Source organism: Podarcis raffonei, chromosome 5 (assembly GCF_027172205.1).
Source record: "Podarcis raffonei isolate rPodRaf1 chromosome 5, rPodRaf1.pri, whole genome shotgun sequence".
NCBI classification, from domain to species: Eukaryota; Metazoa; Chordata; class Lepidosauria; order Squamata; family Lacertidae; genus Podarcis; species Podarcis raffonei.
In genome coordinates this window covers 82,524,247-82,536,884 of record NC_070606.1, presented here as the reverse complement: position 1 = coordinate 82,536,884, position 12,638 = coordinate 82,524,247, and the positions used below count along the sequence as shown (strand labels likewise).

Genomic DNA, 12,638 nt, shown 5'->3' with positions numbered 1-12,638 from the left:
CAAAAAAGGCCCTCCCGGTGACCCAGGGAACTATCGGAATATCAGTCTGCTATCGTCCATTGGGAAAATATATGCCCGTTTTTTGCTGGCAAGGTTGATGAAGTGGTCAGTTGAGGCTGACCTGATTGGACATGAGCAAGCTGGATTTAGATTAAATCGATCCACAACAGACCAGGCAATTATTCTTTATCACTTAGCCCGGAAATACTCGACACCTCGACGGGGCCAACTTTGCGCAGCTTTCATAGATTTGAAAGCTGCGTTTGATAGTATTCCGAGGAAATTACTATGGGATAAACTTGCCTGTTGGGGAATAGATAGAAGGCTCCTGTGGTTTATCTCCCAACTTCATGCCGGGTCCGTGGCCAGGGTGAGATTATCCCCTGCTGGAGACCTGACTAACCCAGTGCCAGTAAATAAGGGTGTACGCCAGGGTTGTATTTTAGCGCCTCTCCTTTTTAACTTATTTATCAGTGATATGAGGAACCCATTAGCCGCCTCACAAAAATTTATCCACACCCCTCGTATAGCTGATTACCGTTGTCCTTTACTTCTCTACGCAGATGATGCGGTACTACTCTCTTACTCCAGAGTGGGTTTAAGGAGGGCACTAAAGATTTTCGTGACATATTGCCATTCTAATCATCTGTCTATCAACCACTCCAAGTCCAAAGTACTGATATTTTCAAGGAGTCGAAAACTTTATTCATGGAAACTGGAGGGCACGAAAATCGAACAAGTACATAAATTTAAATATTTAGGTATTTATTTTCAATATAATTTAGGGTGGAAAGCGCACGTTGAATATCTTCAAAACAAGACAAAAGCCCTATCACACTCCCTCCTCCGTTTTTTCTACTCTGAGGGGGCCTTATTCATCCCTGCGGCCTTGAAAGTGTATAGCATCAAAGTGATGGCCACAATGGCCTATGCTGCACCTTTATGGGCTGCCTTTGCAAACCTCTCACCTTTAGAGTCACTTCAAAGCCAATTCTTACGCCGACTTCTAAAATTACCAACATGCGTAAGTAATGCGGCTATTCGTTTAGAAATGAAGATCCCCTCAGTGGAGCTAGTTATATGGAGGAGAGTTTTGATTTATTGGATATCCCTATGGCATAAACTCCCGAACCACTATCTCATTCAATGCATGTGGCGAGATGACTTCACAAATTTGTGGTCAGGAAAAATCCATGCCAAATTGCTGTCCTATGAGATCTCGCCCACTGAATTGCTCAAACTGGATCTAAATGTGGCAAAAAGGTGTATAAATCAAAGGCTGGATGATGTGGAGCTATACCAAAATTTTGTAGCTGGTGGTGGAGCCTGCTCGCCGTTAAATTTGGGCATAACCCCTATCTACCGCGCTCCGTCCTACTTAACTTCGCTTATGGCCGCGTCTCACCGATATGCCTTCATTAGAGCTAGGTTCAATGTCTTTCCAACAAACGTGCTGAGACATAGATTTACTAAGGGCCAAGTCCCTTCAATGTGTGCTTGTGAAATGAAAACATCTGAATCTCTACATCATGTTATGTTTATCTGCCCTTTGTACAGTTCAGCCCGTGCTAGTATACTAAACTCCATAATCCAGCCTATGGCTGACAAACCAGTAGACCTACAGCTTGCCTGGGTTCTTCAAGATGTGGATCCTTATATTACCCTACAGGTTGCTAAATTCCTAACAGCCGTCCTCTCGTACAAGAGACGGAATGGAATGTTAGCTGATTATTGATAGTTATAAGAATTTTCTATAATGATATCAGATATTGATTTTAGTGTAGTGCCTAAATTTGTTTTTAATCTTAATCTTAAACTTTTTTTATGAACAGCTAATATCTGTCCTTGTGAGTTGTGAACTGTGTTATACTACTTGTGGTTTGTATGAGTCCGCTGTTTATTTGATTTGTTTTGTTGTGTTGTGTTTCATGATGGGCGTAAAGCCGAATAAACATTTTGATTGATTGATTGACATTTTGATTGATTGAGGGGACTAGGACCCCTCAGAAAATATGGGGAGGGGGGACTTCCTTATCCCCTAGGAGTTGGTGCAGCTGCTGTAAAGTAAGTTAGCCTGAGAGGCAATGATTGGCCCAAGGTCACCCAGTGAGCTTTGGAGTCAAGTGCGGGGATCAACACTCTCTAACCATTACACCCAACTGGGTCTCTCTACTACACCACACGTACTGAGCTAAAATGCAGAAAAGTGCAGAAAAGTGCAAAGATGTTGCTTGGGTCCATAACATGTCAGGAGCAGCATCTACAACAGGGTGACTCAAGCCACATTGTTCCTTTCTAAATGTTCTGTCACTGGGTGGAGAAAGTGGAAGAATCAAACCTAGTTTTTTAGTTATGCCGATTAGCATGTGGCTGCTACCTGCAGCCATGATAGTTTTTCAGAATGTACTGCCCTATTCCAGAATGTGCAAGTTTTAAGGGAAGTAATCCTGGCTCCAAGGTATGGATGTCAGAAAATTCTAACGAAAATGGAAAAGGAAGTAGGAATTGCTGCAGTTTGTGTGTTCGTCTGTGGCCAGGATCGAAAGAGAATGCAATCAGTATTTATTTGTATCATTTACGAATAATAATTAGTGGTAGGATTTCTTGTTTTTAAAAAAGAACATACTTTCAGTGTTTACACTGAAATGAATGTAAGTTACATAACTTCAGTTAAATAGCATAAGAATAGCTTAAGAATGGATAGGTTTGATCTTCTTGCAGTCCATGCGACTCTCAAGAGTCTCCTCCAGCACCATAATTCAAAAGCATCAATTCTTCAGCAATCAGCCTTATTTATGGTCCAGCTCTCACTTCCATACATCACTACTTTAACTATACGGACCTTTGTTGTCAAGGTGATGTCTCTGCTTTTTAAGATGCTGTCTAGGTTTGTCATTGCTTTTCTCCCAAGAGGCAGGCGTCTTTTAATTTCGTGACTGCTGTCACCATCTGCAGTGATCATGGAGCCCAAGAAAGTAAAATCTCTGCCTCCATTTCTTCCCCTTCTATTTGCCAGGAGGTGATGGGACCAGTGGCCATGATCTTAGTTGTTGTTTTTTTTATGTTGAGCTTCAGACCATATTTTGCACTCTCCTCTTTCACCCTCATTAAGAGGTTCTTTACTTCCTCCTCACTTTCTGCCAAGATGTGAAGGAAATAAGTAGCTATCCTATCTTTAAAAGACATCTGAAGGCAGCCCTGTTCAAGGAAGTTTTTAATATTTAACGCTGTATTGTTTTTAATACTTTATTGGGAGCCGCCCAGAGTGTTTGTTGTGGGGGAGGAAGGGAAAGAAGAATGTTAGCTGCTTTGAGACTCCTTAAAAGGGAGTGAAAGGCGGGATATCAAACTCTTCTTCTTCTTATTATTATTATTATTATCATCAAAGTTGTGTCATATTTTCCTTAGAATTTCCCTAGTTTCATCAGAGAAATGTTGGAGGGTATGGAGTTATGCAATCCCCAAGCCAAGGAGATAAGTAACTAAGCAACTTTCAGAAGACATCTGAAGGCAGCTCTGTATAGGGAAGTTTTTTAAATGTTTTATTATGTTTTTATATATGTCGGAAGCTGCCCAGAGTGGCTGGGGCAACCCAGTCAGATGGGCAATGTATAAATATTATTATTTATTATTATGTAATATTATTATTAATATTATTGAATAGGATGTCCCTGTTTTCATGAGCGAAATGTTGGAGGGTATTCTCACTGTGTAAGAAGAAGCACAACCTATGAATAGGGAAGAGACCTTTAGGGAACATCCAAACGGGCCCTTGGACAGACATTCTAAGTTCAGTTATATTCCAGGGTGCTCCTCCTTCTCAATCCCTTTTTCCTGTACATCATCTGTTGTAGGTTGTAAGTCAAATGGCATGGCAGGGCCTGCCTGCTTATGAGACATGGTGAGACAGGCAACTCTGGCGGCAGATTTGAGCTCTTTTTGCTCCCTTTGCTCCTTCAGCACACAGGGTGGGTCTCTGAAGGAGGAGGCAGTGGTGGCAGGGTGTGTGTGGTTTATTGTTTTGCCTCAAATGACAAAATGTACTGGGTCTGCCATGGGCAGGGACTGTCTTATTACTGAATTTTGTAAGCGTGACATATTTTGGGGAGACCTGTGAACTTTTGAGCCCTGTGTTGGAGCCAGGGTGGATAGGTAGATTCCTGAGTAAAAGCCAGGAGGATGAGAGAGATATTGAGTGGGAAGGGGAGCTAGAAGATAGTAGCATCCATACTCTATTATGGTATTGATATCAGTATGTATGCATGTATGTATGTATGTATGCATGTATGTATTTTTTCATGTTCTTTTTAAATATATTCTTATTAGTTTTCTTAGTTAACAAACACACACAAGAAATTAACAAAAATGATAAAATAATAGCAAAAACATCCATACATCCATAAATCCATACATTCTTACAAAAGAACTTAATGCCACCATGTTCTTAATTCCCAATTCTTTATCTTCCCCAATAGACTTCCGTCTTCCTCAAAGCGGGTCTGTCTTATCTGTTCAATAAACTGCTTCTTTAATCATTTCATCATTTATTCTGTTATCTGAATACTATACTTATTATCCATATTGTGGTTTGCGAAGATTAATCAAAGCATGTCCAGGTTTTAACTTGAGGGCACTGTTTTTTTAAATATTATTTATAAATTTCCCGCTCCTTTTTGAACTTTAGGTTTGGTTATCTCCTAATTGTCTCCATCATTTTTGCCAGTTCAAGATATTCAAATAATTTATCCTGCCATTCCTCTTTTGTTGGTACTAATTCTCCATTCCAATTTCTGGCAATTACTATTCTTGCTGCTGTTGTAGCATATAAGAATATTCCCTTTTTTCATTTGGAATATCTGAATCTAAAATGCCTAAGAGGAAGGCTTCTAGTTTCTTTATGAAAGTTTGCTTAAACATTTTTTTCAATTCCTCATAGATAACATCCAAAAAATTCTTAATTTTTTTGCAACCCCACCACATATGAAACAGTGTCCCCTCTGCCTGTTTACACCTCCAGCACATATTAGATCTCATTTTATACATTTTGAATAGTTTGCTGGGAGTTATATACCACCTGTAAAACATCTTCAAAAGATTTTCTTTTAGTGTATAACAGGCCGTAAATTTCCATTCTTTATTCCATAATCTTTCCCATGCTGATAGTTGGATATTTTCACCAAAATATTTTGCCAACTTAATCAAATCAGTTTGTATTTATTACCCTTGTATTGATTTCTACTCATTTTTTGTATATTTCTGTAATACTTGTGTTTTTAAAATTTGCTGTACACTGCTTAAGATTTATTTTGTATATTCAGCAGTACAGAGGTGGTCTAAAATAAAATTAAAACAATAATAAATTCCGGGAACCTTTATCGGGCAAAGAGTGGGCTACAGTATTAAAAATTACGTTTATCAGGTCTGCCGTGGTTATTGACTTAATGGGAGTTGTATTCATTCAGATATTTAAAAATCAGGCATGGTGCATGATGCAAACTTGATTAGATTATTGTGTAGCCGAATTTTAAATCTTAATGCCTTATTTTCATTTGTTGGGGGCCTATGTCTCATCATAATTCTGGCCTGATGGGACAAGTTGCATTTATAATTTTACGAGATCACCTCATGCCACAGGTTTGTTCAAGGAGAATACAAGTAGCAGAGTTTGTAAGTGACAGATCACAAAGCGTAATTTTGGACTTTGATCTGAGAGACATACGATATCTTTATTGTCATTGTCCCATGCAGAACAATGAAATTGAAAAACTACATAAAAACTACATAAAAACATGGTTCAGTTGATAGCTTGCTTGCCAAGATGGCCTTGAACAAATACTTCAGCCTATAAAGTTTTCTTTATCTGAAATATAACTTTTAGGAGGAGTACCGGAACAGATTGGTATCGATGCTCATTGTCATTTAATTGCCTCATAAACAAATCAGGAAGGAAAATTCTCAGTGAAGATCAGATCTAACCACTGCATAGATTTGTACAAGCAAATCAGGATGAATGCTCAGTAAACTGGTCATCTGGAACAGTCCATAGAGGAATGCCGGTTGAGGCCTCACAGGATATTGAGATTAGGAAGTGTTATTACCCTTCTTGAGCCTCAGTGTTAAGAAATAGCACTATTACTTGCAGCTATTCTTCTTTACTAGCTGTTTTACCCTTCTTCCATTTGATTATGGAGGTGCTTTATTGTTGGTTTAACAAATCACTTGTATGTATGTATGGTTGCGTGTCAACTTTAGAAATAATATTACAGTTGTACCTCGGTTTATGAACTTAATCCATTCTGGAAGTTCGTTCTTAAACCAAAACCGTTCTTAAACCGAGGCACGCTTTCCCTAATGAGGCCTCCCGCTGGCGGTGCCCTTCTACCATTCAGATTCTGTTCTTAGACCGAGGTAAACTTCTCAAACCAGGACACTATTTCCGGTTTTGTGGAGTTTGTAAACCGAATCGTTCTTCAGCAGGACTGTTCTTAAACCAAGGTACCACTGTATAGCAGAACTTCTAGTCCAGAGCTTAGCAACTTAGCAGTGGCTCCTCCTACCATTAGATCCTCCTTTCTTATTTTCAAAGCTGCCTCAGCAAATCTCCTGTCTGGTTTAGAGCTAGATGGATGCAGGCATGCAGTTCAATTATGGGTAATACTGTGCCCAGCTAAGATGTTGATTCAGAGTTTTTGTCGTGGGCCAGGAATCAGCTTCACCTGTGCACTGCAGCCTGAGGGGGGAGTGACTCCACCTGCAGCTGATCAGCCTTCAGGGATACAGAGGAGAAGGCTCTGATGAGAACCAGCCGGTATCAACCTTCTTAAGCAGAGCTTCCAGCAGCAGTCAGATGCTGGTGACAAGGCTTGTAGTTCCTGGCCATACCTTTCTGCTTCCTGCTGGTCTTGACTCCCTGATCATCAGATTCCCTGACCCCCTGGACCATCTGACCATGCAGATTGTTGTTCGCCCAACCCCAGGACAGCCCCGTGGTTTTCCACGGATCTGAGGGCAATGAAACAATCGTTGAGATGGCTAGAGCGCTGGTGGCGGATAACTCATTCTGAAGCTGACCGGACACGGGTTAGAGCTCAATGTCGAGCCTACCAAGTGGCGGTAGCGATGGCGAAGAAGACTTTCTTCACCGCCTCTATTGCACCTGCAGAAAACAGCAGCAGGAGACTTTTTGAGGTGGTTCGCAATTTAGTGGAACCACCTGCTACATCGGGGCCCAGTACGGGCCACATGATCTCCTGCAATGATTTTGCAAAGTTTTTTGCAGATAAAGTCGCTCAGATTTGGGAAGAGGTAGACTCCACTGTGGGAGCAGGGCTGGGACGGGAGAGTGCTAGAGTCCTGTCTAGTCAAGTTGCGTGGGATCAATTCCAATCTGTTACCTCCGAGGATGTGGACAGGCTGCTTGGACGAGTGAAACCAACCACCTGTCTCCTTGATCCTTGCCCATCCTGGCTTATAAAAGCTAGCCGGGAAGGGCTGGGCGATGGGCTTCGTGGGGTGGTGAATGCTTCCCTCCGTGAGGGAGCCTTCCCAGACCCACTGAAAGAGGCGGTTATTAAACCGCTTCTTAAAAAAACCATCTTTAGATGCGGCCACGATGGCCAACTATCGCCCAATCTCAAATCTTCCATTCTTGGGCAAGGTGATTGAGCGAGTGGTTGCTGAACAACTCCAGGCACGCCTGGAAGAAGCGGACCATTTGGATCCCTTCCAGTCGGGATTCAGGCCTCATCATGGGACTGAAACTGCATTGGTCGCACTGGTTGATGATCTCCGGCGGGCTAGGGACAAAGGTGAGAGCTGTTTCCTAGTTCTGCTGGATCTCTCAGCGGCGTTTGATACCATCGACCATAACATCCTTCTGGACTGTCTTGAGGGGCTGGGAGCACTGTCATACAGTGGTTCTGCTCCTTCCTCCTGGGCTGTGTTCAGAAAGTGGTGGTGGGGGATGAGTGTTCAGACCCCTGGGCTCTCACTTGTCGGGTGCCTCAGGGTTCTGTCCTCTTATCAGGGGGTTTGGGCTGGGTGTTCATCAGTATGCGGATGATACCCAGCTCTACCTCTCTTTTAAATCAGAACCAGTGAAGGCGGTGAAGGTCCTGTGTGAGTGTCTGGAGGCGGTTGGAGGATGGATGGCGGCTAACAGATTGAGGTTGAATCCTGACAAGACAGAAGTACTGTTTTTGGGGGACAGGAGGCGGGCAGGTGTGGAGGATTCCCTGGTCCTGAATGGGGTAACTGTGCCCCTGAAGGACCAGGTGCGCAGCCTGGGAGTCATTTTGGACTCACAGCTGTCCATGGAGGCACAGGTTAAATCTGTGTCCAGGGCAGCTGTTTACCAGCTCCATCTGGTACGTAGGCTGAGACCCTATCTGCCTGCGGACTGCCTCGCCAGAGTGGTGCATGCTCTGGTTATCTCCCGGTTGGACTACTGCAATGCACTCTAAGTGGGGCTACCTTTGAAGGTGACCCGGAAACTACAACTAATTCAGAATGCGGCAGCTAGACTGGTGACTGGGAGCAGCCGCCGAGACCATATAACACCGGTCTTGAAAGACCTACATTGGCTCCCAGTACGTTTCCGAGCACAATGCAAAGTGTTGGTGCTGACCTTTAAAGCCCTAAACGGCCTCAGTTCTACCCGGACACTGAGGTCCAGCACCGAGGGCCTTCTGGCGGTTCCCTCACTGCGAGAAGCCAAGTTACAGGGAACCAGGCAGAGGGCCTTCTCGGTAGTGGCGCCCTCCCTGTAGAATGCCCTCCCACCAGATGTCAAAGAGAACAACAACTACCAGACTTTTAGAAGACATCTGAAGACAGCCCTGTTTAGGGAAGTTTTTAATGTTTGATGTATTACAGTATTTTAATATTTTTTTGGAAGCCGCCCAGAGTGGCTGGGGAAACCCAGCCAGATGGGCGGGGTATAAATAATAAATTATTATTATTATGTCTGACTTCAGATGTGCCCAGGCAAGTAGATCTCAAAGACTCTTCTAGTTTGGCTGGCTTCCCACTCCACTGAGCTCTGCACTTTGTTGCTCAGCAACGAGACTGTGGAGACAGTCTGGCCTGTTAAGGGCACATAGAAATATTTGACGAACAAGAAAAGTAGTCACAGTGGATCCCTACTTTCCACCCCCACTATGAGCCAGGCTTCCTCCTGAGTTTGGAATACAAGTGACAGAAGTACTAATGAGTGAACTGGATGCAGAACCAATCAGTTGTTTCCTCCCTCCCTCCATACTTCAGGTGTTCTAAGTATGTGCATATGTATGTATTTATTTAATATCCTCACCCCCAGGAGCTCAGGGTGCTCTCTCCTCATTTAATCCCCACAACAACCCTTTGAGGTAGGTAGGGCTGAAAGGCAGTGACTGACCCAAAGTCACCCAGTGAGCTTCATGGCCCAATGAGGATTCGAACCCTGGTCTTCCAGGTCCTAGCCCAGCCCTCTAACCACTGTCCTGTATCCCCTGTATTTTTAGAGGCTAAGTGTACAATTATTATAATACTCCAACTTACTGATAATAAACTATAACAAATTCTAAAATAGTGGGGAAATGCATCTGGGGAGCTGACTTAATGACGATACTGGTTCTAGCCAGTCAGAGCTGTGCACAACCAACTACAAATTCGCAGGAATGGTCACCTTGAGCTCAAGCTGGGAAACAATAAGTAACTTTAAGCAAAACCTGGTGGCCATGCTTCTACAGATTTTGCACCTGCAGGCTGAAGTCTGCCAGTTTTAGCTTTTAGTCCTTACATCTCTAAAAACAGATGTTGTAGGAATAGTTTTAAAACTGGGTAATTCAAGGCGGTCTTCAAAAGTCAGGAAATTCTTCGTTTGCTTACCCTTGATAGAGGTGACGGATCCTCAGCAAAGCTCTCCAGCTCTTCCGAGTGAACTATCTTGTTTTGGTTATTTGCCGCTTCACCCTGCTTTCCGATAGCTTCCTGACCTATGACCACTTGGGTATCAGTCCTCATCTCTCACAGATCTCTTGGAGAACAAGGGGCAAAGGGCAGTGATAGGTTATTCTGTTCAACTGTGTAAACATGCCTGATAACTGCAGCTGTTTAAGGTGTGGGGGTTCCGGCTTTTTCAGCTCAAGGGCCACATTCTCTTCTGGGGGCCACATGTTAGTGCTGAGCAAGACCAGTAATCTGGCTGCTGTGTTTCAGACCAGTTGCAGCTTCTGAGTCATTTTCAGGGGAGTCCCATGGGACAGCTCAATGGCGCCGTTGGGCCCTTACTTCACTGAAATATAGTGCACCCACCTCTTCCACAAATTCCCACAAACTACCCCAGATTATCTTGTGGGGGACTTGCGTGAGGGAAAACTTAATAATTTGGAGTCTCAGGCAGGATTTGTTCAAAAAACCCAATAAAGAATTTATTTAACAAAGGAAGGTTATGAGACAAGTGGGTGGAACAGGATACTTCAGATTATGATGTTATTTCACTTCAGTGCTTTCTCAGATGTTGCACAGCTGTTGCCGCTTAATACTTTGGTTCTTAAACAATACTTTGGTTCTTAAACACGGTGGTATTTTCTGTCAGTTACACACCCCTTAGACAACCCTACTCCTGAGGTATTCCAAGTAACAGACCCAAGGGATCACCACACCCCTCTTAACTGGTTTGGGAGTCTTCTCTTTTTGTAGCAGAATCTCTCCCCTCCTGACTGGAATGAGACCTAAGTATACTGTCTCTTTAAAGCTTCTACTTCTCCTGGCTCAGCCTCAGCCTCCCAGTTAATTCCCGGCCTAATTACTCTTACAGGACACCACACACTGTCCTTCACACTAAACTCAGAGACTCCTTTCTCTAGCTTGTGATATTTTCCTCATAGTGGATGTTTCTACCCAGAACCAACTCTCTCTCTCCTCTCTGTCTCTCCAAATCTAACTGTCTCTCCAAATCCTCTCCTTTTCAAACCCCACCCTCCTCTGGAACCTTGGCCACTTCTCGGTAGTGGCGCCTGCCCTGTGGAACGCCCTCCCAGCAGATGTCAAGGCAATAAAGAATTATTTTAGTTTTAAAAGACAACTGAAGGCGGCCCTGTTTAGGGAAGTTTTTAATGTCTGACACTATGTTCTTTTTTAATTCGGTTGGAAGCCGCCCAGAGTGGCTGGGGAAACCCAGCCAGATGGGTGGCGTATAAATAATAAATTATTATAATATTATTATTACATTAACCATTTGCTGGCAGGGAAAAAGAAAACACTTGGGGACTCAACCTGCCCAGCAAAACCAAACTTTTCCATCACACCCCACGTGTAGAGCACATTGCAATAATCCAGTCTGGAGGTTACCAGTGAATGGAATACAGCAGCCAAGTTACCTCTGTCCCAAAGAGAGAACCTTTGGCCTCCGGGCCTGAGGTTCACCATCCCTGGTTTGAGTGGCATGAGCAAAGTCTAAGAAAGTTACAGGGTTAGTGGCTGATTAAGAGCATGCATTACAAAACTACACCCACCTACACAGTAAGAGAGACGAATACCCCAGAACACAAGAATATGGTCATTATGTGGACCTGAGTTGTGACACTGGTCAACCTTTGGCTTATGTGACTGTTCAATTAAACTCCACCCTCCAGCTAAGCAGTTAAGGTTATATTTTAATCACATTCTGTTTGCACAGTGCAACAGTGATAAAGTCGGAGAACAAATGCATAAATGCTCTTATTCTTTTCACATAGCGCAAGCCTGGCCTTCTGTTTCTTCTTCCTTTGCTCACTGGAGAAACAAAGAAAGGCAGACGCGGCAAAAATGATCATCGTCAACTGAACAAAACAACTTTTGAGATAGAAGAAGCAACAAGGTACTGTAGAGAGAATGGGCCTTGCAAACTCTAAGCAGTTTAAACAAGCCCAGATTCTAATGCTTGGGCTTGATTCAGCCGGGAAATCCACCCTCTTATATAAGCTGAAATTTAATGATGTCTTCCAAACTTTGCCAACCATCGGTTTCAACGTGGAGATGCTTGAAACAGGGAAAGACATTGCCTTAACCGTCTGGGATGTTGGGGGCCAACACCAAATGAGGCCTGCTTGGAGCAACTACTTGGAGAACGTGGATAGCCTGGTCTATGTTGTGGACAGCACAGACAACCAGCGGTTGGAAGAGTCAAAGAAAGAATTGGAGCTTCTTTTGAGGAATGAGAGGATTAAGAACGTGCCTGTGGTTGTGCTAGCAAACAAACAGGATCTTCCTGGAGCTCTAAGTGCTGAGGAAATAACCAGGAGGCTGAACGTGAAAAAGCACTGCCACGACCGAAACTGGTACGTACAACCCTGTTGTGCAATTACAGGTGAGGGTTTATCAGAAGGATTTCGGAAAGTGACGTCCTTTGCAAAATCCTGCATGAAATCTAAACAAGAAGCTTTTGCTCTTTTTAAGCAAGATTAACATACTCTATTCTGATGCAAGGGAGAACAGCCATGCAAAGCTGACTGGGACAGAAAGTCAGTCATTGAACAGAATATCTGGTGCTGCTATTCGGACTTTTCTAAGACAGAACATATTTATCCCAAGCCAGTTTACTGTTTTCAGAGATACTATTTTGCTGCATTTTAATGAATAAATGCAATTCCCAACTTCATTGCTTATGGAACTGCATA

The 12,638-nt window shown here is 43.3% G+C and overlaps 1 protein-coding gene across 1 annotated transcript; it reads left to right on the top strand.

Moving 5' to 3' along the window:
• Positions 1 to 11,847: 11,847 nt before the first annotated feature.
• ARL14 (ADP ribosylation factor like GTPase 14) lies at positions 11,848 to 12,638 on the top strand. Its single transcript, XM_053390427.1, has one exon. It carries the CDS (start codon positions 11,854 to 11,856, stop codon positions 12,424 to 12,426), a length of 573 nt encoding a protein of 190 aa, XP_053246402.1. The 5' UTR covers positions 11,848 to 11,853; the 3' UTR covers positions 12,427 to 12,638.